Genomic DNA, 25,823 nt, shown 5'->3' on the forward strand with positions numbered 1-25,823 from the left:
CACAGTGGCACCCATTGTGACGTCACTTGGTGACACCCCAGGGCTCCGCCTTATAAGAGCGCAGCCGTGGCTCGGACCCTCAGTGTCGGTGCACGGCAGTGACGGACAGGGCAGGAGCACAGGGCCTTCGAGGAGTCCCCGAGCATAGCCCACGTCCCACAATGCCGCAACCGCCCGCCCGGAGGAGCCGCCGGTTTCTATCTGAGAACTCTCCCACTCCAGAGGCTGCTTCTGAAGGGGATGAGGAGGGAGGCATGCCCCCCAGGCAGCCCAGGCTGGCCTGGCAGGAGACCTGGTCTTCTAGGGGCAGCAACCGGCCAGCAGAGGACAGCTTGCTGGCAGTGGAAAGAACCCCAGTTGAGGCCTTTTTGCCGGAAGAGGACAGCAGCCCGGCAGACGCCATTGCTCAGGCAGCGGGCAGCAGCCAGGTAGAGGAGAGCCAGGACGACGTACAGTGGCTGGATCCCAGTGAGTCAGGGTCTTCGGGATGGGGTGGGGAGGGTTGGGGACACAGAGACCCCTGCCTGACTCCAGGACTCCTTCCCTGGGTAAAGCGGCGCTTGGGCTGACGGGGCCGAGCTTCCTCCGCAGCACCACAGAATGCCAGGACGCTTTGGGCTGGGGGGGACCTCGGCGATCACGATGCTTCCCCCCAGCCCAGGCTGCCCAAAGCCCACCCAGCCTGGCCGTGGGCAGTGCCAGGGAGGGGGCACCGCAGCCTGCGCCAAGGCCTCACTGCCCTGGGCGTGAAGGAGAGAAATCCCTGCCTGTCCGAAAGAAACCTGCCCTCTTTGAGGTTAAGGCCGTCACCCCTTGTCCTGTCGCTGCAGTCCATGATGAAGATCCCCCCCCAGCTTTCCTGGAGGCCCCTTTGGGCACGGGGAGGCCGCAGCGAGGTCCCCCCGCAGCCTTCTCCAGGCTCCACAAGCCCAGCTCCCTCAGCCTCTCTTCCCAGTGGAGCTGCTGCAGCCTCTGGGCATCCCCACGGCCTCCCCACGGCCTTCTGGGGCTGGGGCCCTTCCTCTCCTCACCCCTGCATTCAGCCCCTCTCTGCAGCACTCTTTGCTTTCCTCCTTTCCAGGTAAGGCATGGAAACTGTGCAGAGACAAGGCCGTGGAATTCATCAGGGCGTATGTCAGAGGCACAGAAAAGGTAATGGCAGCCGCTTGCATCACAGCTGTGCTCCTGGCGCTGCCCTCCAGGGGTCCCACACAGCCCCAGACCCCTCAAGGCTTTGGTCCTGCTGGCCGTGGGTGTCCCCCTAATGCTCTGTTGGTGTCTTTGTGGCTGCCAGGACGACGAGGAGCAGAAGATGCTGTTCCTCAGCAAAATCTGCGATCTGTGCACATGTCACAGAGAGGGGTGTGCCGATGAACTTGCATGGCTTCTGCAGCAAACATAAGCTGGTGGAGAACATCATGGTGAGAGGATGCGCAGCGGGTTGGGGAAGGGGCAAGGCCCCCCGGCACCAGCCCCCTGGGAGGCGAGGGCTGGGGCAGCGCTGGCTCTGCTGCTGCTGGGTGCCGGCGGCTCCAAGGTCTCATCCTGCTTGTGCTCTGCAGGCGCTGCTGGAAAAGGAGCCCATGGACAGCTTGCGCACAGCATTCCGGCAGAAGGCCATGGAGACTGTCGCCCTCCTCAGGTGCGTGCCCAGCCCCTGGTGGCAATGTCCTGGTGGCCCTGAAGCTGGCAGGGAGGCTGCCCGTCCCTCCCAGGGATGCCTGGCCAAGGGAGGTCCGTGTCCTCCTTCATAAGCCTCGAGGCACTGCGTCCAACAGGCTCCTCTCTCTCTTTTCTTCAGCAACACCATACCAACAGCACTGTGTGGCAAAAAGGAGAGTCTCCTAAACATGTGCTGCAAGAGCATCTTCTTTCTGCCTCCGGAGTCGGATGTGCCAGAGACAGGAGTGCTCTACGCCAAGGTATGTGCTGGGTGAGGTACCAGCACCCCCAGTCCTGCTGAGCTGCTGCCTTGCTTCCCCGTGCTGACACAACCAGAGACCAGTGCAGGGCCGGGGCCCAGATTTGCTTTCCCAGCCTCGCCCCTTCCCCGACCTGATCTTGTGCTGCAGGAGGTCTGCACACAGCAGCTTTTTAGCCCCAAAGCCACCCCTGAACTCCCGAGGGGCTCAGAGCCAGCTCCTGGGGGTGAGGAGGGCCACAGAAATAATTTGATGCTCTTCTGTCCTCCCTGCAGACTATGAAAGCCATGGACACCATGCTGGAGGGCTTCGTACGCAACTGTGCCAACACCAGTGTCAGCATAGAGTTGGAGAATATGTTGAAGGTTTGGCATTTGCAAAGAATTTCCAAAGAATCCTCTCAGGTCTCATTTGCAGACCACTGTCAACCCAGCAACTTCTCTCCTCACAGGTGATGCTGGACTTTGCTGTCTCCAAAGACTCAGCTGTGCGTGAGAGCGCTGTGAGGAGGATTGAGAGGCTGGGTGATTTCATCATCAGTTATTTTGTGAGCGAGGTAAGGCACAAGGAACCCTCCACCCTTTCCTGCATCCCAGAGCATCCTGCCACTCAGGGGTGCCTGTGAGGCAAGCCTCGATGCACGTGAGTGCCTCAGAACCGTGAATCGAGGGTCTTCGTCCCTCCTTCGCCCCTGCTCTTCCCTCCCCAGGCCCTGCTATCTCAGGGGCTGGCTCTGCCTCCACTAAGCCCTTTGTCTCTCCTCCCTTCCTCACCCAGATCACAGATGACTATGAAAACTATAGCGATGATGAGCCCACAGAGCTCTACATCCCCATCCTGGGACAGCTGCTGGGCATCCTCTTCATTTTCACCAGTGACAAAGATTCCATCAGATTCACAGCTTTAGAAACTCTTTCTCACATATACAAAATCATCAGAAAAGGAAGAGGTAAGAAGGTGTGGTGGGCAGCGTCCGTCTGCACACAAACATCTACTGATTTGTCTACTTGTTTTCCCCGAGTTTAGTGGGGACTGTTAGTGTTAGGTTAGAGGTTGGACTCGATGATCTTGAGGTCTCTTCCAACCTAGACATTCTGTGATTCTGTGAGTATTGTGAAGGATTGTTTTTGTGCTTGGTGGAGGCTGCCCACGGAATTCTGCCAGGTTCCCTGGCCTCCTCTGCTCCTCACAGCAGCTTCCCGCAGCATTCTGGCTATCGTTTTCCGCAGAAGCTAGACGCTCACCTGCCGTCCAGGAGCAGTTCTCTGCTGCTGTCCTTCCCAACCCTCCCCAGATCACCTACCACGCTGTTTTGTGGTGTCCCCCAGTCTAAGCCATCGATCGATGAGCACTTCCCAAACGGCATCTTCCCCGAGGAGTGAACAGCAGAGCCAGCCGTGCATCACCAGGGATGGTGACGCCCTCCAGAATGCTCCCTGACTGTTTGCTCCCTGCCGTCTTAAAGGCAGGTGTCAGGGGGCTTCCTGCACATCCTGACCCCGAGCAGAAGGGGGTCTGTGACACGCTGCTACCCCCACGGCACCCAACGCCATTGCTTCTCCTCCTTCTGCATCATCCCTGAGGTCCCTCTTGCTCCCAGCACTCCTCACCTTGTGCTTTACATCCCTGCCCACCACTCTCCTCGCCGTGGGTCTGAGCCTCCCTCCTCAGCCATTCCTAGTGAAAGTGCTTTTCACCATTTGGCAAGCTTGTTGGCAAAGATGCTCTTCCCTACTGACTCTTCGCTGTTGCCCCCTGTTTAGAATGCATATTGAGAGAGGACATGCTATATTATGCAGTGAGACACAAGAAATTGGAGTATGCAAAACTTCCATTTTCTACAACATCAACTCCGTGTGAAATTGCCAAGGTAATGAGCTCTGGCCTTGCTGGGGATCTTGTCCGCAGCATCAGCAGGCATCTCGTGTGAGCAAAGGGGTCCAGAACCGGTGGGGCTGGCACGGCCTCACTCGCCCTGCTGAGAGGGTTCCTCTTGTCCCCAGGCTGGGGCTATGCGAAGGCTGCTCCCCTGTGTCCCGGCAGCAGCTCCACCCTCCTGGCCACCAGCAAGCCCTGGTTACCTGCAGGGCCAGCACTCTGGCCCCATATGCCCCATCCTCACCCCTTCCCCCGAGGGCCCTCTCTCCAGAGCTGCCCTTGCTGCTCAGCTAAGCAGCACCCTTGGGACACTCAGTGAGGCATGTCTTCGCTCCTCCTTCTTCCCACAGGGGTTTGGAGGACATCTCTTCCCTGATGAGAGGCTGGACATCATCCTCACAGCCCTTGAAGCTTTACAAGACTCCAGCATCCATGACAAGCAGGGGGCCTGCAGCGTGCTGGACGCAGCCTTGGAGGACCCTTTCTACTGGCTGAAAGATGTAAGTGGCCTGTGGCCATGGCCCTGCCCTTGAGCTCTTCCAGGCGTGGTTCCTCTCTCCTTCCCTGCCTCCCTCCCTGCCTCCCTCGCACATCGGGGTCTCTTGGGCTCCAGAAGCCACCTGAAGCCAGCAGAGAGCAATGGAAGGGGCCAAAGTTTGATTGGCAGCTGTGACAATGGCTGCTGTCTGCTGGCAACACCATTCCCACTTTGTCCCCCAAGGTGCCAAAGACCATGGAGTGCATCAGGAGAAACCTGGGCAGCATCCACACGGCATTGGCGCGGCAGTGCCTGGACTCCCTGCTTCTCCAGATGACCAAAAAGATGTCCAGGGAAGAAGTCAAGAACCTGCTGCAGTTCTCTCCGCCACGTGACAGGTCCTGGCCTTAACATCCTTGAGGGCTTGTTCCGTGTTGGGAGATGCACCTGGAGACTCTCTGCTTGCCACACCAATGGCAAAGAGCAGGACATCCCCAAGGAGCACAGCCCTCCTTCCCACCAATGTGTTCCAGCCCTACTGGGCCAGCCAGGGCTGCAGCAGCCCAGCTGTCCAAGGCAGCCCAGAGTCCCCCTGCCCCCAGGGAACACCAGCTCAGCCCCCTCCTGCCTGCCCAGGCTGGGCCCTCAGTGCTCCCCAAGTCACAGGGGCTGCAGTACAGCCTGGGTCCTCCGGGGCTGGCCCAGTTTGTGGCCCTGCGGCTGAGGCAGCCTCACTGACAGAGTATTCTGGGCTTGCAGCACTGACCTGGCCATGTGGGAGGTGATCCTGGCCATGCCGCAGACCTTGGAGAGGGTTTTAAACATCATGATGCAAGACTTGCCGCTGCGCAACTGGTGCACCGAAGTCACCAAAGACACCTGCATCCGTCGCTTGGCTGTGAGTTCCCAGATGAAACCTTGCTCACAGCAGGGCTACGTGTGCCCCTTCAGGCACACAGGCACAGCCCTGTGCCCATCTACCCCCAAACTGCCAGCTCCCGCAGGACGTACGGACACATGGTCCCTGGGGCCGGCAAGCCCCCGTAGCTCCCCGCGCCTGGTGCCTCTTTGGTGCCAGCTGGCGCTGCCCCATCCCTGCCCAAAGGTGGGAGAAGAAGAGGCTGCAGGGAGCCCTGCAGGCCCTGCCAGGCTCTCACTGCTCTTTCTTGCAGATGCTGGCCCAGAATCACATTTCTGAGGAGGACTTTGTTAACCCAGTGCACCTCCAGAGCTACCTGAGGCACCCAAGACCAATGATGCGCTTTTTGGTTCTGAAAGGGCTCTGCACCGTGTCAGAGAGCCCTGAGAAGGTGAGCGGGCCATCGTCAAGCAAAGCCATGTTGGCAGCCTGGGGCTTTGCTCTTCTGCCCTCCCGTCCCTCCCCGCTGCCAGGAAGCAAGGCAGGAGGCTGGTGCTCAGGAACCAGAGCCCTTTGCCCAGGGTGGTCTCTCACTGCCTCACGGAAGGGAAATGGTGTCTTTCCTACAGGCAAGGGAAATTCAGGTCTTGCTGCCAGACATCCTGGAGGCCCTGCAGGACACCAACACAGACGTGGTGCTGAAGGCCCTGCTTGTGCTGAAAAACGTGATGGCTCATGTGGAGAGGAGGAAGGCCAGTGGCCCGGCTCTGCAGCTGGCTGAGAAGCTCCTGCCATTCTTTGACCACGTAAGTGTGCTGCGGGAGCCCGAGCCCTCAGCTGGGCCCCCTGTAACGAGGGCTGCCCTTCAGCCCGGCCCTGTGGGCAGCACTCAGGCAGGGCCTTCCCAGTCTCCTCGTCAGCCCAGGCGCTGGGGAGCTCTGCTTGGGCATGGCTGGTGCGGCTGGTGGCGAAAGTGGGGTGGCTGGCGGGCAGCCTGCGATGGCAACCGATTGCGTTGCCCTTCACGGGCACCAGGCCTTGCAGCTGCCCCTGAGCAGCTCCTCTGGGAAGGATCCAGCGCTGAAGCATCTCACAGTGCTGGGAGCTCCCTTCACATCGGCCATGCTAATGCTGAAATTCCTCCTGTCCTCCTCCCTGCCAGGAGTCCAGCCACATGCGGGAGCACTCCATCTGCCTCTTCCAAACCGTGGTGGAGGCTGTGCTGCGGCAAAGGAAGAAGGAAATGAAGAGGACAGTTCACAGGAGCCTTCTCCCACTCTACTTTCACATGAGAGACCAGAGTGAGAGCGTAGCAAAGGTACAGATCTCAGAGCTGAGCAGTTATGTGGGCAAGGGTGTGCTGATGCCACAGGGTTGCTCTGGGGGATCTCTGGCCGGCAGCATGAGCTGCCTCCGATGGTGGCTGTCCCGTGGCCTTGCCTTGGCCACTGAACCCAGTGCACACTGCCCCCCACCACAGCCTCCCATAACGCGCTGGGAAAGGCTCGCAGCCCTGCCAAGAGGAGGGGACAGAGGGTCTCCTTCCCAAGGCTGTGCTGCTACCTCCCAACCTCTGCTGCTCCGCAGGCCTCTGGGGAAGCTCTCGCCGTGACTGCAGAGTTTCTGCGATGCAAGGAGCTGAAGCGCTTGGCCCAGACAGAACAGACGTGGAGGATCGGGGAGTGCTTGGTAAGGACCCAACTTGGTTTGCCCCAGCTGGGCAAACGTGCCCGGCCAGAGCCCGCTGCCTGCAGCCGCATCCTCGCTCCCTTCCTGCCAGCACAGAGCCCCAGGGGGCTCTTCTGCAGGCCCCTCTGCCCTCCCTGCCCCCAGGATGCTGGAGGAGACCCTGGAGAGGGTGTGCAAGCCCCGTGACCCTGCGTTCTCTCTCTCTCCAGCTGCAGCAGGACAGAGGCAGAGTAGAAGAATACCTGCAGCAGAGCCAGCCCTACCTGCAGGCCACTCAGACCGACTTGCGACTTGAGGCCGTCAGATTCATTGGTGAGCCCAGCCCCTGGGTCCCTCTTGGGGCAGTCTTTGGCAGCCCCAGGCACTGCCCTGTTGCCCCCAGAGCCCCCCGACTGGGCCCTTGCTCCAGGGTGCAGGAGGGGGCACAGCCTGGCTGGCCAGGCCAGGGGCTGCGCTGCTGGGAGCGTGCTGGGGAGCGGGGCTCTGATGGGGTCTCTGTGTCTAGGTCTTGCTGCGCGCTACTGCGAGGACCAGAGCGAGGAGAAGCTGAATGAAATCCTCAGAGGTGAGTGAGGGCAGTGGGGGGTGTGCTAGGGCTGGGGGGACAGCGGCAGAGGCCCCCGTGCCTTGCCCTGCTCCAGGGAAATGCTTCGGGGCGGAGGAGCAATGCAGCCATAGGAACGAGGGAGAGGAGACGGGGTAGCCTGTGGTGTCAGGGAATGGCCTCCCAGCCTGGAGCTGGGCAGTGCCGCTGAAAGGGTTGAGTGTCCCTGAGGAAGAGTCAGGGGAAAGGGTGACAGTAAGGCTGACAGAAGGTGGGAGCCTGTTGTAGAGCACGCAACCAGGACGAAGAGGGAGATGAGACAGCCTACAAGCAGCTAGGAGCAGGGTCACGATTGCTAGCCCTTGCTCTCATGGGGAAGCACAATAGCGAGAGGAAAGAGTCCAGGAGATTCCTGGAGTGTGTGAATCCTCCCAAGGGATGGAGGCAGGTGGTGAGGGAACCAGCTTGTGAAGGTGCCCCACTTGACCTGTGGTGCGCAGGTGGGGAAGGACTGGTGGCTGCATTTGGGACATTGCTGAGCAGCAGCTTTCAACGGATTCCTTTGTCCCTCTTGCTCCTCCTGGCCTGGGGAAGAGTCGAGTGGGGCTGGCATGGTCTGCAGGGGATGCCTGGGGATCTCTGCAACGAGTGGGTTTTCATCTCTGCTCTTCTTTCTTTTGCAGTCCTCCGGCCTTCAGAGAAAGACCCGGAACCCATGGTCCGTTCCGGGGCAGTTGAAACCACCGTGATGCTGACGTCAAGGCATACCGCAACGTCAGGACGGAGATTTCCACTGCCGTGTTGCCGCTAGCCCCGCAGCAGTCCTCAAAAGAGCAATATATATATTTAATAGAACTAGGTTGTTGTCTCGTTATTCCAGCAGCTCCTTCACAGTGACTCGGTGCCATGACGCTGAGCTAACTTGGAGGCCACCATGGACGTCTTTTCCCTGGGCCCGGTGACTGCATGGTGCCTACTCAATCAGTGAAAGAGTCACAGAACCCTTGCGCTTGGAAAAGGGCCTTCAGCTCAAGTCCAAGCGTCAGCTAACACCACCAGGCCCACCACAAAACCACGGCCCTTAGCGCCAAGTCCACGCATTTCTTTAATAGCTCCAGGCCTGGGACTCCAGCAGTGCCCTGGGCAGCCGGTTCCACCCTTTGCATGAAGAAATTCTTCCTGACATCCCATCCTGTGAGTCCACCTGTGGTAGGTGCGCCCAGGTAGAAGAACTGCTCAGCCTCCTGGCAGAGCTTCGGGAGGAGGTGGGCAGGCTGAGGAGCACCAGGGAGTCGGAGAAGGTTGAACTGTACTGTGCCAGCCCTGGGACAGATGCGTCAGGCAGACACAGCAGAGGAAATGGAGGATCCCCTACCCTCTGGCCATCAGGCAGAAGGAGTGCATCTCAGTGACGAAGGGATGGAAGTTTAGATCTGCTCGGGGCAGCAGGCGGACCCCTCCTTGCCTACCTCACCTTCCTTTCAGGTGCCCTGAAACAACAGACTCTGGAAGTAATGGACACACAAACGATGATGTGCATGAAGGTCCATCCAGGTTGGAGGGGTTTTCTAGGGCAAGTCAGCCTTCCCCAGTATCACGACCACCTCCATCAAGAAGAAGAGAAGGGTTACTGTCATAAGTGACTCCCTTCTGAGCAGAACAGAGGGCCGCATATGCCGGCCTGACCCAACCCATGGAGAAGTCTGCTGTCTCCCAGGAGATCAGGGTAAAAGGTGTTTCTGGAGAGCTCACTCGCCCCGTAAGGCCCTCTGAGCATCATCCATTATTGTTCTGTCCCCGGGGTTTTTCGGGGCCCGGTGGCAGTGCCGTCCCCTCTGTGTCCCCCTTCGCGCAGGTGACACCTCGGTGCTGGCCGGGCTGTACGGCCCCGCGGAGGTGCGGGGCTCAAAGGAGAGCCCCGAGAGGGCGACGCTGGAGGTGCTGCTGCGCCCCAAGTTGTGGCTGCCAGGTGGGGGCCGCCTGGGGGGGGGGGGGGGCTCGGGAGGGAGATGGGGTCGGGGCCAGGCTCCGAGGGGCGTGGGGGGGGCCGAGGGGGTGGGGTCCGGGAGTGCTCTGAGGGGTCTGGGGGTGCTCAGGGGGATCCTGAGGAACAGGGGGGAAACGGGGGGAGCCCTGAGGGGGGGCTATAGGGGTTTATGGGGCTCCTGAGGTGCTCAGAGGGCTCCGGGGGTGCTCAGAGGGGTTTGGGGATGCTCAGGGGGATCCTGAGGGGACAGGAAGGTAACAGGGGGAGCCCTGAGGAGGGCTACGGGGGGGCTTAGGGGGCTCTGGGGATGCTCGGAGGGGTTTGGGGGTGCTCAGGGGGATCCTGAGGGGTGGGGGGGTAATGGGGGGAACCCTGAGAGGGTCTTCGGGGGTGTTCAGGGGGCTCTGGGGGTGCTCAGAGAGCTCCGGGGGTGGTCAAAGGGCTCCCGAGGGATGTGGGGGTGCAGGGGGGAGTCCTGAGGAGGGCTCTGGGGGTGCTCAGGGGGCTCCTGAGGGGCAGGGGGTGTAATGGGGGGAGCCCTGAGGAGGGCTTTGGGGACTCTGGGAATGCTCAGAGGGGTCTGGGGGTGCTCAGAGGGCTTCAGGGGTGGTCAAAGAGCTCCCAAGGGATGCGGGAGTGCAGGGGAGAGCCCTAAGGAGGGCTCTGGGGGTGCTCAGAAGGGTCTGGGGGTGCTCAGGGGGCTCCCGAGGGACGTGGGGGCACCGGGGGGAGGGCCTGAGGAGAGCTCCAGAGGGGAGCCCCCTCCTTGGGGGCTATTTTGTGACACTTTGGGGACACTCTGGGGATAATTTGGGGACAATCTGGAGGCACATTGGGGACACCTTGGGGGCTATTTGGGGACACACCTTGGGAGCTATTTGGGGACACCCTGGGGACAATATGGGGACACTCTGGGGACGCACCTTGCAGGCCCTTGGTGACGTAGTGGACGTCGATGTTGTCACCTGTTGTCACCCTGTGCCCCCCCCTCACCGGCGTGCAGCCCCCACTTGCAAAAGAGGCTGCGCTGGGGGAAGCCGCTGGCCCCCACCAGCTGCCTGATGACGTGCAGCTCCGCCATGCCCTGCGGGGACACGGGGGGGGGGGGACATGGGGACACACACACACGGTGTCACCCCACCCCAGAGGGGGGGTCCATGTCCCCCCCCAGGGGTTTCTGCACCCCCTCCAAGGAGCTCCCCACCCCCTTGCACTGCACATCCCAAGCCCATCGCAGCCCCCCCCACCCTCTTGTTCCCCCAATTGCCCCGTCTGACCCCCCCAATTGCCCTGTCTGACCCCCCCTATTGCCCCACGCCCCCCCCACTGCACCCCCGCCCCCCCTTTTACATCCCCTTACTCCCTTCTCCCCCCATTGCCCCCCCAATTGCCCCATCACCAATTATTACCCCCCCAGTCCCCCAATTGCCCCCTACAGACCCCCCAAATTGCCCCCCATCCCAAATAATTACCCCACCAGCACCCCCAATCGCCCCCACCCCAATAATTACCCCAACCAGTCCTCCAATTTCCCCCATCCCCACTAATTACTCCCTCCAGCCCCCCTCATTAACCCCCACCCCCAATTGCCCCCCCAGAACCCCCTTCCCAACCAGGACCCCCCCCCAGCAGTACCCCCCCCTGTCCCAAAAAGACCCTTTTCCCCGGGCCCCTTCCCCGCGTCTCCATCCTGCACCAGTCCCGAGACCCCCAAGTACCGGGGCTGGTGGAGTTGGGGGGAGGGGCGTCGGTCTTGGGGGTGCTCGGTGCTCCCCTGTGTCCCCCCCGCGGGGGGGGGGCTCAGCACTGCACCCCGTAGCGCTCGAAGTGGCCCAGGATGACGCCGAGCTCCAGGCGCACGGTGCCGGCGGCCCCGGTGCGCAGCCGAATGCGGTCGCCGTAACCGGGGTCGGGGGTAAGCGGTTGGGGGCCCCCCCCCCCCCAGCCAAAATTGGCTCAGGCGCTCCCGCCAGGTCCCCTGGGGCCGCCAGGTGACGCAGGTCAGCGCGTGGCACCCCGGGGTGCTGGGGATCTGGCAGGAGCTGAAGCCCATCAGCTCGCTATGCCCCAGGGAGCCCTGGTGCCACACCTCGAGGTGCAGCTTGGGTCAGCCTGGGGGGGGCGACAAAAGGGAGGGGACAGGTTGGGGACACTTTGGGGACACCTTGGCGGCTATTTGGGGACACTTTGCAGACACCTTGGGGGCACCTTGGGGACACTCTGGGGACGCACCTTGCAGGCCCTTGGTGGCGTAGTGGATGTCGATGTTGTCACCCGTTATGACCCTGTGCCCCCCTCACTGGCGTGCAGCCCCCACTTGCAGAAGAGGCGGCACTGCAAGTATATATAATCCTCTATACCTAGAGGATTGGTTATCTACTTTGATCAATCAAATTTGATGTATGTGATGCTGCTGGGGATGATTAGTATACATTGTGTGGAACAATGAGTTGGGTGAAATATTCTAGATATGGGAGTCCAATAATTGCTAAAAACTTGTTTATAAATCTTGCAGAGAATATTGTGAAAGCATTCTCTTCTGGTTCAATTGGCCTTGGCCAAATCTGAAAACAAGACACGGATTAATGATACTCAAAAGAAGATGAGGGATTGTGATATATGGAGTGGTAATTCGTGTGGAGAAAATGGTTGATATTAATAAAGAAGGGGGAGATTTGGGAGTGTGGCCATGGGGCTTGGAAAGCCCTGTGGTTGAGATAAAATTAGACCCTTAACGAGGAGGCCATCAGGAATGTAAAAGAGTTTAGAGGGAACCAAGAAGGGTGATTCAGGAGACTCCATGCAGGCTTGGGTTTCTTGTTCTCCAGCCAGTAAGGCATGGAAGCTCCTGGGTGTTTGCTGTTGTTGTTACATTCAAAGTTGTTTGAGCAATGAAAAGTTGTTTTGAAAAGAACTGCTGTGGAGAGAAGGGGATAAGAGGGGAGCCTGCCCTCAAGAAAGAAGAAGAAAAAAAGGCAACACGATGAAGTTACATCAATAAAGAAGCAGGAAAAAGAAGTGAAGAGGAACAGGCTGGCAGAATGGAGACCAGGACGGGAACAGGCATTTTGATTGCCTCATGAAGATAGGTTCGGCCAAACTCAGCAAACTGCTCAGAGAAGCTCGTACTGGAAACAGGCGCGCCAGAGCTGGAGAGAAGCTCGAGCTGAGAGAAGCGGAGCCAGCACACAACTGCCCCTCGCTGCTAAGCAGCTGCGCATTATGGGGAATCATACGTCCTTAGGAACAAAGACTGTCCTGGTCACCTCACAGCTTATTCTCCTTATTAACAATCGGACAGTTTATGATCCTGAAACATGGGACCAAACTGAGGTCAAGGTGTGGGACTCTGCAACTAGAAACGACAAGGTTGCAGTGGGATTGCTCGGCACCTGGCGAGCAGTCTCTGAGGCCTTAAAGAGCCCTGTGGGACCACAGTCAGAAACGTGTGGTTTGCCAGACTGTGAGGGAGCTGCGGGCTCCTTTACTGCTCCTTCTGCCACGCCATCGGCCCCTCTGCTGCTACAGCCATCGAAGGCTTTTGCTGTTACGCCCATGGTGACCTGGATGTGCCTTTTGGCCCAGGCCCTATGGCCTTGAGAAGGAGCTGGATATGCTTGTCTTCGATTTGGGAAGAACGGGATCCATAGGGCCTGAGGACCGAGTTGCTTGACAACATAAAGCAAGACATATTGTTCAAAAGGAATGGAAAACGGAGACTTGTTAGTAATCAGGAAAAGGAGTGGAAAATGGAGACAGTTGAGTCGTGGAACTTGGAGGATTGTTTGTTACCTTTCCTGATTGTACGTATGTATAGGCATACTTGGGTTTAGTATGTAAAGCAATGTTCTGTATATTTAGAATGTTTGATGTTCGTGTGTGCGTGCTGGTGGAGCGTAGACTCCCCGCACACCCAGCGCTGTTTACTTGCCTTTTATACCTTTTATAGCTTTTATACCTTTTAGAAATATTTGTTTTATAAATATTACAAAGTTCAGATTGAGTTGAGACCTCATGTATAACAAGGGGAAGAGCAGAGCTAAGAGCAGAGCTGAGCGCCTCCAGCCCCCATTTCTCGCCCCCACCCCACACAAAACAGCACCGGGGGGGGGGTGGTCCCAGAAAAGCTAGGGGCTGCTGGGGGGAGTCGAGGTGCTCTAGGGCAGGCGCAGAGGGAGCAGAGCAGCCCCTGAACCCCTCAGGGGGCCGATCCGGACCCTGTCCCGGTTACCCCAGAGCCAAACCAGCAGCCAAGCCCTCAGGCCCACCCCAGTGCTGGTGGAGACCCCAAAAACGAGGGGTCCAGACCCCTCCTGTCTCACAGGAGACCCCACACAAGACCTCAAAGACATCCCCTTTTGGGGACAATTCCACCTCTCTTGGCAAAACTTCCCACTTTTTGTAAACAACTCCCACTTTTTGGGAATGACTCCCCTTATTTAGGTAACAATGCCACCTTTTTGGGGAAAATTCCCCCGTTTTTGGGGAACAACTCCCCCCTTTTGGTAATAATTCCCCGTTTTTTGGCAACAATTGCTCCCTTTGTGGGAAAAACTCCCCCCTTTGGAGAAAAAATCTCAATTTTGGAGAAAAACTCCCCCTTTTTGGGGAAAAAATTTCCCCAAAAAGGGGGAATTGTTCCTAAAAGTATGTTGTTGTTACCCAGAAAGAGGGAGTTTTTCCCCCAAACAGGGGAATTTTCCCAAAAAAGGGGGAAATTTCCCCAAACAAGGGAATATTTTCCCCAAATGGGGAGTTGTTTCCCAAAAAGGGGAATTGGTCCCAAATAATAAATTAAATGTTAAGTTACAAAAGTTCACAGGCCATGAGATTAGAAATAAATCCCTTCTCGAGCTAAAAGATCTCTTTTTTTTTTTTTTTTCAGGAGCGGCCTCCCTGAATCTAAATAATCCTCTCACAGGCAGAACAGAGTGTGTCCGTTCTAACTCTTTATCAGATGTGGAAAAAGAGATCGAGATGACCAGTGCCTAAAAAAAAGAGGCACTCTCTTTTTAAGGCAGACTGATCAGCACAACACATTTTATCTGTTCTTAAGCACAAGCAACTCTAAGATAAATGGGTTCAAGGATCTTCAATGTGAAGAGTGAATATCCAGCGTATACCGGGAACACCTGACTTGGACCATGGACGCCTCACGCAGATTTCGGAGGAATTCGGACAACTCAGAAATCATCTTTTACAGGAAGAGACCAGAGAATTTGACTCAGTGTAAAACTGGCACAGGCAGAAATCTCCCCAGTTACAGATGCTCAAGCGCATTAGTTAAAAAGAGATTAGAGTGTGACTAGAGAGAAGTCTCAAACTCTTGTTATATACTTAAATTTCTCTCCAAGGATGGAACAACCACTATCACCGTGCATGACTGGCTGTAGAGGGAGAGAGCAAGTGAAAGACTTAGAAAAGCACCTTCCCTTCATAGTCCTCCCACTCCCAAAATGGTTCTCAAGGAAAACTACTGACAGACTAAAGTTAACTGCTTTGAAAGGGCTGTGTGGGTGGACCCGTTGTCTTCAAGTTCAAGCTTTTTCCTGCAGAAACTGCCAACAATTATGCCAAATACAACAATGGTTTTGCAAGATGGATAAACGTCTTCCAGACTGAAAGGGAGAAGTCGTACTGTTGTTGTTGTCTGTGCACAGACACCTAAGCAGTAAAGAGCAATGCTAAACAACCACGATATCCCAGAACACACAAATACTGCGTAACAGTGACAGAAAGCGCTAGAATTCAAAACAAAAATTACCTCCACCAAATCGGTTTTGTCGTAGTCTTCTCTATGGTTGTAAATACACTGATTAATGACGCCATATACTTTTTCCAGGTGTTAAATGTCAAATCCCTTCGTTATCTTAGTGACAAAGCATAACAGTTTCTGAAGACAACAATGGAGCAAAACAACAACTTTAGAATAGTATAAGATCCTTTGAATACGCTCTATATGTTTTCAGAGGTTGAACAGTAACAATACAAGTGACAGCCTACTTTTTCTTACGCTATTAAATAAAATGTGACACTTCAGAGAACAGATTAAATATCCCATAAGATTTCAGCAGGGAAAATATGAGTTAATTTTTCATATTTCAGAGAAAGGAAAGGCTGAAATTTCGGACAATCTTTTACTACTAATCAATCACATCAACGGTTGTAATTGCAAGTCGACTGCTCCCAAAGCAGCAGGGAATGACACGATCCTCTTTGTAGGACAGCTGCTGCCACAGCAAAGCCACTGTTGCATTTCATTAGAGAAGCGTTGCAGCAGCGCGGGGCACTGTAAAAAGGCTGCAGATCTTGTAGATACAGCTGTGCCAGCTGGAAAAGGAAGCACCCTTAGGTGATTACCTTTACCCACGTGTGCCATGCCTACAACTCTGCTGGCAGAACAGATTGCTCAAACGCCCAGAGCAAAGGTGGATTAGTTTGCTCAGTCCTACCTTTAAATTCAGGGGTGGGTAAATAGCAAAGTGACTGCTTGTAGCAATCACCTCTCTCTCACACAGCCATTTCTATTACCAAAGATGCAGAGATGATAATCTCTGGCACAGCAACAGTGACAAGCTAGTGGCAGCACCTTCTTCCACTGCCACAGCTGTCCATTAGCAGTGTGAGCCTGCGAGTATGTAGCTTTAGGGAGCAGCCATACCAAATGGAAATACTACTGCCCCCTGGAAATAATGCTGCTATCATCTAATCAGCAAACTCTGCCTCCCTCGTGTATATATATACACACACACACACTATAAGAACTTCTAATGCTGCACTTTCAAGGAATTTCAGAAAAGTAGTCACTTCTCCATGGCTAGCTAGTTTACGTCAACCTGCTAACTTCAGGTTTAAAATCATCACTGCAAGAAATAAAGATCCTTTTCAGGTTCTTAATACATCAAAGCATGAAAAAAAAATCCCCAAATAAAAGCCCTCAAACCCATCATTAAAATTACAAATCATTAAATGATATCCATAATAGTGCTAGCAGGTTGTCAATGTGGTATTTTAAAATTCAGCAAGGCCTTTTATCTTAAAAATTAGGCAAAGAATCTGTCTCCTAAACTACAGATGACCAGAAGCAAATGGTAGCCTACAGAAATCTACACGAGGTATGGAAACTAAACAGTCACAGTGCATATGTCCTATTTGAGCATCAAAAAAAAAGCTGAAATTAGACATACTTTGAGCTCATAGCGATCCACGATAACTATGTAGTCTGTCTCTGTAGGAACTTGTACAGGGTTCTCATCACTTATCTGTTGCTGGTCTTCTTCCCAAGAATGTTCAGGAGTCACTGCTTGAAATGCCCAGGAATCTGGAAGGACACAAATTTCTTCAGTCAGGTTTCCTGTTTATCTAGAATACAGTCTCAGTGAAGTATCCTGTACCTGCAAAACAGTCTCTCTCTACAAATACAGAGACAGAATTGTTATCGTCTGCACTGAGAAATACTTGGCTTCTCCCTTCTTTCCAGCTAAAGCCACTGCTCCATAAAAAAACAGAAACTAAGACAAAAAAAAGCAAACAAAAATACCCACAAACAAACAAAAAGCACTAATGAAAAGGTTAATAGTGAAAAAAAATAGTCATGTTGCCAATTCAGGTTAGGGAACACATCTTAGAGTACAACATTAGGGCTTAAGTCTCCTATTCCACATGTTACTCTGGATCCACGCATCTTGAAGTGCTGCTTTTTCACCTAAGCTGCTCGTTATTGGAAAGCACCTCGTACAATAAAAGAGTGTCAGTGACTGCCTGCTTTCAGTTAGGTACCATTAGAAAAAAACACACTTTAGAATCAAAAAAACAGCACCTACAGAAACATGTGGGCTAGGCTTGCACAATTAGAGGAGCAACATCGTTATGGAATAAACTGTGTGATGATTTTTGAGAGCTGTAACAGAAAAAATAGAGTGAAATTGAAGGCTAAAGCTAATAAATAGTGCAATCCTCCTCAGCAAGAATAGGGTGCTAAAGGATCTGATGGACTTCTCCCTTACCATTTGAACTTGGATTTCCATTAGTTATAGTTCCCCATCTTGGTGTTGAATATCCACAAAGCTTAGCACTTTCCTTTTCAGTGTTAAGTTTAACTTGACATACGTCAGAAACATGTTTGTCCACAAACTCTTCTCCATCACTATTGTTTTGGTCATCTGTTGGTACTCTGTTCTCTGTATCGAATTGAGAACTCCTCTTTGCTGCAGCACGCGCACAGTTGTTCCTTCTGCGCTTTCTTTCTGACGCACCTACAAAGAGACAGCATAAAAAAATAATCCAAAACATAACCAAAAGAATTCTTTCTTCAAAATCCATTATCTTCATCTTACTCAACTGACAAGGAAAACAAAGGAACTGAGCTACCACTGCCTATATCCCTACATATGCTGAGAAAAGAGTTGAAAGTTAATGGGGTCAGTTTGCTATTAAGATTAAAAACAAGCAAACAAACCACACACACAGCTACGGAATTTCATTCACTAAACAGTCACTTTCAGGATTTTACATGCTGAGGATTCTTACTTTGGATGGGCAGCATTAATACAACGTGAGGTTATTTGACAAAGTCACTGTCTTACTACATGAACTAATACAGATGAACATCATAAAAGCCTCTGGAAATAAGCTCTCCTTCGAGTCTGGTATCAAGCTGAAGACTTCAAAAGCTGAATACGTGTTTGGAAGAGATTAATTAATGAGACAATTTTAAGGGAATATTCAAAGGAGAAAAAACATGAAGACTTATACCTCGTACGCTTCCTGATTTGGTAAACCTTTTGTGAAAAAACAAACTTTGTGGTTTTGCCCAACATTCGTAGTATTCATATAGTATTGCAAAAGGATATGGGTGGAGTCCATGGCAAAATTCCCACTCTCACTAGTTAGACTTCCCTCCTTCAACTGGGAATCACAGTATGAGGTAGCTAAGATTTTAGCATTTGGGGAAGGGAGGGGTGGAGTGGGGGTAAAAATGCCATTTTGCATAATTAAAAACTAGTTAAGTATTCAGAAACTGCCATCCACAACATTTTTTACCTCAAGAATTAGCAATTTAGGGGCGGCTAAATGTCAATTGGGCCATCAAAGTTGTTTTTGTTTGTTTGTTTGTTTGTTTTTTATGTTGTAAACCAACTTTCTTTGAACTTTAATTCATCACTATATTGAATGAATGACCTCTGGATTTCTCTCTCACATTTTGAAGTAAATTTGAAAACAAAATACCTCTGGCATAAAGAGCCAGGCATCAGAGACACCTGTTGCGCCTCAAGAACAGAGAAGGTATGAATGACAAGAGCAGCTGAATAAAATGCAACTTACCATTAGAAATGGGTGTACTGGCATCTACAGGTGCCGCTGTCATCTCCTCATTTTCATTACTCTCTTCCTCTGGTTTGTCGTCTTCAGTAGCAGGGTTCTGCTGTGGTGACTTGGAGTCGTCCCATGGAGACCACGCTGGAGAGGTGCGACCTTGCAATAAAGAATAGATACCAAAGATCTTCGTCGTGCATTTTCAGTTACAAATGCAGAGACAAGTCTTAAAATCCTTAGCGTTAAAGCACGTACCTCTTTTCTCACGAGATTCTTTAATTTGTTCACAAAGTCGTCCAAACTCTGTATCCATTTCGTTCCTCACCATTGAATATGCAGTGTCTTGCAAAACATAGGCTCTGTGACGATCTGAAATTTTACAGACTTTAACTGAATGTTGTCTACCAACCAATGAAACTGTTTTGATCACAGAAAAAAATTGCTTTCTTCATAGGTTGGTTCCAAAAGGTTATCTCAGTGAATATTTTCAGCATAACAACGTAGAAGTTAATTAAACAAAAGCACTAGTTCCTTGGGAACACTTATATCACAATTCCATGCCCAAGTAGCAAAATGGTAAAATAGTTACAATGTGGTAAGAGATGTTCTCTGTGGATGTCCAAAATCATCTAATCCATCTGAAGTCTACTGTTTGAACACAGCATTTATCCATCTATACGTTTGACCGATTTTTTAAACTAGGGCTAAAAAGCACATCCTCACCTGTAGATCTTTGATCCGGGTAGTACTCTAAGGCATTGTTACAGATTAGATCGATGTCCTTCAGATAGTCTCCTGCAGTGAGGTACTGGTGCGAGTCAATTTGAGTCAGAACTGTTAAAAGATCCATCGGCTCTTTAATCCTTGTGGCATAGTCAGGTACCTGCAGATCAAATACAAGCATTCAGAGGTTTTCTTAACCTTGCGCACTGTCTACCAAATTATTCTGAAAACTTTAAATAAACGACTTCCTAAAAACTCTGAACATTTGCGATGCATCAGAAGATGCTGAAATTAACCAGTTTGCTTCTCAAAAATGGAAGGGCTCTTTCAACTGGCATTAGAGCTGCTAGGAGAGGACAACAAGAGGTAGGGCGGTCAGAAGCACGTGCATGGTAGAGAAGAAACACTGAGGGTGGGAGATTCATTTCACTTTGCTTCAGAAAATCACAACAGTGAAAGCTGAGTAAGCCATCCGACATTCTCTTTGTTGTCGACATTGAGGAAAAGGTGCATGCATTGCACCTGTGAAGTACCTATTGCAGGCATCTACTTTAGAATGAGGTAACTGGGCCCAGAGGTGCCGAGTTCTTCCCTCAGACCGTAAGAGGAGCCTAATAACTAGTTCAGATGAGGACATACGTATCTGTCTGGATTTTTCACAGCTCAAGAACCTAGGAGAAAAGGGGAAGAAAAGCCAGTGGATGCCCACATGAAGAGGACTTTGCTGATCCGCAGGTATATTCAAGTTACATCTGTCTTTGAAATATACGCCCCTAGTTTAGACTTATCTAATCAATTAAGGAGAAAAAGGGATCTAAGCAGCCAATTGGAGGAAAAAGAAAACACACTGCACTTATGGTTGATTCCTATTGAGGAGTTCCAGATGAAACAGAGAACAGGATCTCAAAACTTACTTTTACAAACGGCTGCTCCTATTCCTGTTCCCACAGGTACTGACAGTCCAATAAAGGGCTTTAGACTTCATTAAAGTAGTCCTGTAAATACTGTTTGTAATTATAAGGGAGGATCTCTGGGCTTTTCAGTGCTGTGACATGCCTACATACCAAAGCCTTTTCACGAGCAAACTGTGTTGGCATTTGGACTGGCTTTTTAGAATGAAACCAGGGCTTTCAGCGAATAATCCAATAAGAGACGTTTGAGAGTCAGCAGAAGTAAAAGCACTGCCTCTGCTTCTTGCAAAATCCTAATAGCGCAGCCCTAAAAACAAAGTTGAACCTTCCCCAAAACGCTGAGAAATACGAACGCTGAGAAGTTACAGACACACAGATCAGCACTAGTTTACCTTCTGTGGGTCAACGGGCTTTGCAAATTCCCTGAAACGTCTGTCAGTGGCAAGTCTGTGAGTAATGTCCCTCAAGAAAATTCTAAGTTCACGCAAGGTATCCTCCTCTTCCTCCTCCAGCATCCCTACTTCTTCCTCTTGTGGCTTCTGAGGCTCAGCTGGTGGTGCTACAGGCAGGACTTCCAATGTCCGATCAACTTCAATTAATCAGGAAAAATTAGCCAATTTACAGTACTCAAATTCAAGCATATGACAAATTACTGACAGAAAATGACCACCAAAGCAAATCCCAAAGAGCTAGTAACTTCGATAGGAAAGTTTTAGATGTACTTCTTATATCCTCCTCACCCGTTTTCTTTACAGGAGGCTTAGCCACTTGATTTAGAATTAGGTCCTCAAAAAAAGCTGCTCTCTCTGCCCTACCAGGCACCTCAATATTGCACACTTCTCCAAATTCCTTATTAAATAATTTTTGGATCTAAAGCAGAAGGAGGAAAGACATTTCAGATTTAAGGCCACAAAAACTCATCTTCTATTCCAAAAAGACGAGTACCTTTTAAAATTAATAATAACCTGAAGAACACAAACTGAAAAAAGTTATCTTCCTGGCCTTAAACGGCTACATTTTCACAGGCTGGCACGGCAAATTCAAATATCACCTTTAAGAATCACCTGTAGAATTAAAGCTCGGTGAAGGGATTGTACGCTACACTGATAAAGTAATGCCTTTCACCACATCCAACATCGCTTCCTTTGTATTTACTTGCCTTGCTGCATCCTTTACTTAGAACCTTTATGGCTATAGAGGGAAGAGAAAGGCTTCAGCAGACAAGTGAGGGCTTTTTGCTGACTTTTTATTTCTCTACCAAAAGGTGTCTGAAGTAGCTAGTACCTCTACGTCTTCCTCCATTTTCAATTTCTAGTATTAAAAGGTAGGTAAGGAATTTCACTACTTATTTTAGAAGGAATTTAGAACCTGCACAAAAACTTCTGTGGGAACTCAAGCACTTTCAAAGCAGTTGATAATAAACACGTCTAGGTAAGACCCGTTCTCTTCCCCCAATAACTGAGACAAAATAATCAGAACGAGAACAGCGTGTTCCTGTTTTGGGCACCTTCCCTTAATGTAAACTCTCAGAAGTCAATGAAGTTCTGCATGTACTTTTTTTACTACAGTTTATTTAGGAATACAACTAGAATTCCATTCCAAAGTTACTTGAGCAGAAATTGGAACTCAGCTTTCCAGCTTGGAAAGCTTTGGCCTATATGAAGAAAGAAACTGATTTTTTTTTTTTTTTAATCAAAGTGTTTCAATTCTCTACTAAATTGCATTATTAGCAGTTTACCCAACATAGCATGGAATGACAGACTGTCAGAAGAAGTCTCTTCAGTAAAGACATCCTCTTGTCATTTCAAGCACTGCATATTCTTGACTGAACCACTTTGTAGCCACCGGAATTATTGTATTAATTTATTATTTGCATGCGTGAGAAGGGGGTGAAAGTCACTTGCTTGACTCAGAAAAAACTTTAAGCAGATGCTTTCACAGTATTCCTTTTCTCTAAGCAAATTTTAAGTGATTTGTTAGGGTGCCTGAGTAATAACAGTATGCATTTAACAGCACAGCATTTTGATGCTGGAAGCATTCAAAAATTACAAGAAACTGAAGAAATAGTAAGAAAAGTATTGAAAAACACCTCTTCTGGGAGATCTGAGTGACGTACATCAGACGTAGCAAGCAGCAAAACTGGCGAAAATGCTGGAATGTTACGTAGTAGAGTTAGAAAAGTAAGTTTCAAGGCAGGTCCAGCGTTGTCCCACCATAAATGGATATCTGGGACATAACTTATGCTTGGTGCTGTCTTCTGAGCATTTCGGATCAGCTAGTGAAAAGGAAAGCTTGGGTAAGAAAACTAAAACACGGAGAATAACCTGTTAATACATAGCTACATAGCCATCTGACTGCCCCATGAAATGAAACTATGTGAACAGAGTGGCAAGCATCCTTTCACATAAGGAATTTCTCTGGGCACCCTTTCAGATTATCAGTATTCGGAGAACTCTAGTCAGAAGATGGGAAGGATATATTCAGGCAGTGGCTAGACACCGTAGCTATATGGCCACAGCCACAATCATCGCATAACAAAGAAAGGAAATGTCCCTCTTTTGGGACACATCAGTATTCAGTAGTGTAACATGCCTGTTCTTACTTGTATAGCTCTCAAATGTTTCCACTAAAGGTAAAAATATTTTAAGGTAGTGATGCCAAACAGTAAAATGGATTTCCTGCCTAAAAGTAAAAACACCAAATCTGTTCATTTTTTCTAGCTAAAACCACATCAGCGTGTTAATGCTTTTATTGCACACACTGCAACAGCACAAGTTGTGTATGTCCGTGTGAAAACAAAATAAACAGAAGCCCCAAACCTTGGTTGCCTTACTAATATAATTTAAAAGAAGGCTACAAAAAGTAGCCGACATGCAGTCTGGTACAGAGCCATCTACTGGGAGCACACAGTCTTAGGAGGCAATGAGAACTACTTTCTGGATCCCAGGGAGATGAGCAGCATTTCTTTCCACAAAGAGATGTTCATTAGCAATACCGCCCAGCTTCCTGAGCTGCTAGCAACATCCTCACTGTAAAATTGGGTATGGAAAACGTGGACATGTACAACATCCAGATTGTTTGTGGTGCTGTCTAAAAGAAAAGGGGATTTTCAGACAGAAGCAAACATCCCAGCACATTAAAAGAAGGCCACCTCCATTACCAATGAATTTTGCTCACCTTACTTGCAACTCGATTGATCCTCTACATACAGTCAGTGAATCCGATGAGAATAAAAAGAAAAAAGGTACCTGTCCGCAGATTTCTTCTGGCGGTGCAATGTTTGTAAGCAGAACAGAAAGGTCCAGGGTGTGAACGGGAAACTTCTCCAAAGCGTGCAACACCACGGGTGCCACGTAAGAAACCTGGCCGTACCCTTCTTTTCCTACTATTAGCAGACGGGGCCGGCGTGATGTTGGTTCGCAGAAAGCACTCCTAGAACAAGAGTTAAGAAAACAAGCTTATAAATGAGGTGCTGAATAGACACACAGATGTTCCAAGTACTTTTCCTATAGATTTTCTTTTCCCTCCCCAAATAATCCCAATGGCAGTGGTACATTAAATACATGTAAGATTTCCAGTTAAGTTATTCAGTCATTCCAATTGTTTCATCTTCTTCCCTTGTGTTTCCTATTCTTTACTAAACCAAGACTGCAAATTAATATCCCTGCAATCTTGCCTTACTACTAGGAAATAAATTTGCAATGAGCATTTGTTTCCCCACTACAGTCAGGCTGTACCTTTGCTGGCTTAAATCAAAGATGCTAGAGACTTAGCCTTGCTCTAGAGGACAGAAAATCTTCTGGACAGCACAGCAATAGAAACTGAGAAAAATAACTGATCCAGCTGCGACAACATGATCTAACTTTCCAACCGTGGGCTTGCATGACTTCCATACTAAAATACCACAAGATTAACACAACTTGGTGGCTTAACAAATAAAGACACCATTCAAATTTTTCTCAAGGTGTTTTAACAAGCCATTTCTCAGTGTTCTTTCTACTACAAAATTCACTACTGGTTTAACAATCCTGGAAAACAGAAGGGCAAAAGGTGGCAACACAAACCCCTAAAGTTGGGGTACTTTTAGCTAAAAGGACAGATAGGACATGTATGCGGTCTTGAGTCTTTCAAAGAATGCCATGGATTAAGTCAACGTGTTCTGGTAGTCTACGGATCACTTTGGCTTAGGAAGAGAAGCCTGGGCATTTCAATTGGGTCATTCAGAGCAACTTCATTACAACTTTAGTCCCTTCACCCTTTCTTCTTGTGAATACCAAGCACCCCTTCTACACACTAACTTGATGTTACCCCTTCGTCTACCACCCCTCACACTTTTAACAGCTGGAACTGTTTACAAAGACTCATCAGACCTGAGAATTTAAACATAACAGGGATCTATCTTTCTTTACCTGCTGAAACAGAGGAGTTTTTTCTCCGGTCCGTCAGGCATTCCATCTTTGAATTCATCTCCGGAAACCAAGGATGCATCGTCATCACTGTTGAACATACCATCTTGTAAAATAGGATTTAAATGGTCTGAAAGGCAAAAGAGGTTTGTTAACTTCCCTGAATAGCCTTTGTCTCTTTCTCTTACATTAATACAGCTTCTAAATCAGTGCCAAAACCCTTTCTTCATTTGAGAGCACACACTGAAAGCTATTTCCTAGAGTTCATCCCACCACAGATCTAAGCAGATGGCACAAGGCCCTACAAAGCTGTACCAAGTCCCACTGATGTGTACGTATAAGGTACGCTACTCTTGGTGATTTTTTTCTCTCCCTTAGAATAAAGGAGCTTACGAACAATCTTTAGCAGAATTATAAAGAAGTGGATGCTGTGGTTATACCTTGCTGTCGGTCCTCCTTTAGCACTAGCTGTGCCTGCGGGAAGATCTTCTGCACAACTTGTAAAATATTCGCTACTGATCTTTTAAAAAGTGGCTTGAAAATGGGTGATAGTGCTTGTACGGGTGAAGCCTCGATCCTGTTTGATGCCGGAACAACCTTCTTCGGAGCCATGAAAAAGTCCTTTGCTTTTATTTTAATAGAATTAACGTCTAGTTGCAATTTCTCCCTACTTGCATAAATCTGAGGATAGCATCGGCGCAGAGAGCACAGAGCAGCTTCAGTACATAGGGATTTGATATCTGCACCACAGTATCCTAACAAACAAAAATCAAACGTTACATCAGTCAAGGCCCAGGTTTACAACATGCAACATTTAAAGAATTTGTCATGTCAAAACCAAACAGGTTAACAGGGAATTCAAAGTGCTACCGCTCTGCAGGGAAGTTTCATGTTGCTCACTGCCTGATATCCTGCGCTTATGCAGCTGAAGCAGACTTCCTCATCAAAAACTATACTCTTGAGGCAGATGCCCCAGAACCATTAATGTTCTCAGACAACAAGAGGAACGACAACAAAGAGTAAATAGATGAAAGCATCTAACTCTGATTGCTATGAAGGCGTGCCAGCTGCCTCGTTGACTAGTTGTGCAGCAAGGCACAAGAGCTTGGGT

At 50.4% G+C, this 25,823-nt stretch overlaps 2 protein-coding genes across 2 annotated transcripts; both read right to left on the reverse strand.

The window, feature by feature from the left end:
* Window positions 1–15,012: 15,012 nt before the first annotated feature.
* Window positions 15,013–23,734, reverse strand: LOC140000238 (ATPase family AAA domain-containing protein 2-like). Its single transcript, XM_072030051.1, has 8 exons — window positions 23,555–23,734; window positions 20,699–20,895; window positions 19,396–19,555; window positions 18,928–19,041; window positions 18,682–18,831; window positions 17,364–17,612; window positions 16,545–16,678; window positions 15,013–15,250 (listed from the first exon to the last, which is right to left on the reverse strand). The coding sequence occupies exons 2-8, from the start codon at window positions 20,819–20,821 to the stop codon at window positions 15,203–15,205; spliced, it is 978 nt and encodes a 325-aa protein (XP_071886152.1). The 5' UTR covers window positions 20,822–20,895; window positions 23,555–23,734; the 3' UTR covers window positions 15,013–15,202.
* Window positions 22,021–25,583, reverse strand: LOC140000239 (ATPase family AAA domain-containing protein 2-like). Its single transcript, XM_072030052.1, has 3 exons — window positions 25,153–25,583; window positions 24,716–24,842; window positions 22,021–23,738 (listed from the first exon to the last, which is right to left on the reverse strand). The coding sequence occupies exons 1-3, from the start codon at window positions 25,322–25,324 to the stop codon at window positions 23,480–23,482; spliced, it is 558 nt and encodes a 185-aa protein (XP_071886153.1). The 5' UTR covers window positions 25,325–25,583; the 3' UTR covers window positions 22,021–23,479.
* Window positions 25,584–25,823: the final 240 nt, after the last annotated feature.

Source organism: Anas platyrhynchos, chromosome 33 (genome assembly GCF_047663525.1).
Source record: "Anas platyrhynchos isolate ZD024472 breed Pekin duck chromosome 33, IASCAAS_PekinDuck_T2T, whole genome shotgun sequence".
Taxonomy (NCBI): domain Eukaryota; kingdom Metazoa; phylum Chordata; class Aves; order Anseriformes; family Anatidae; genus Anas; species Anas platyrhynchos.

Bases quoted from the DNA above. Each gene is read 5' to 3' on its own strand.
- LOC140000238 (XM_072030051.1), bottom strand. From the start codon at position 20,821: ATGCTGGAGGAGGAAGAGGAGGATACCTTGCGTGAACTTAGAATTTTC. The intron at 19,042-19,395 runs GTGAGGATGTGC...GTAAAATTTCAG, and splicing joins CCCGGATCAAAGATCTACAG to ATCGTCACAGAGCCTATGTT. The intron at 17,613-18,681 runs GTAAGTTGCATT...GTCTCTTTGTAG, and splicing joins CAGTACACCCATTTCTAATG to GTGCGTCAGAAAGAAAGCGC.
- LOC140000239 (XM_072030052.1), bottom strand. From the start codon at position 25,324: ATGGCTCCGAAGAAGGTTGTTCCGGCATCAAACAGGATCGAGGCTTCA. The intron at 24,843-25,152 runs GTATAACCACAG...TTTGCCTTTCAG, and splicing joins AAAGGAGGACCGACAGCAAG to ACCATTTAAATCCTATTTTA. The intron at 23,739-24,715 runs GTAAAGAAAGAT...CTCTTGTTCTAG, and splicing joins AAACTCCTCTGTTTCAGCAG to GAGTGCTTTCTGCGAACCAA.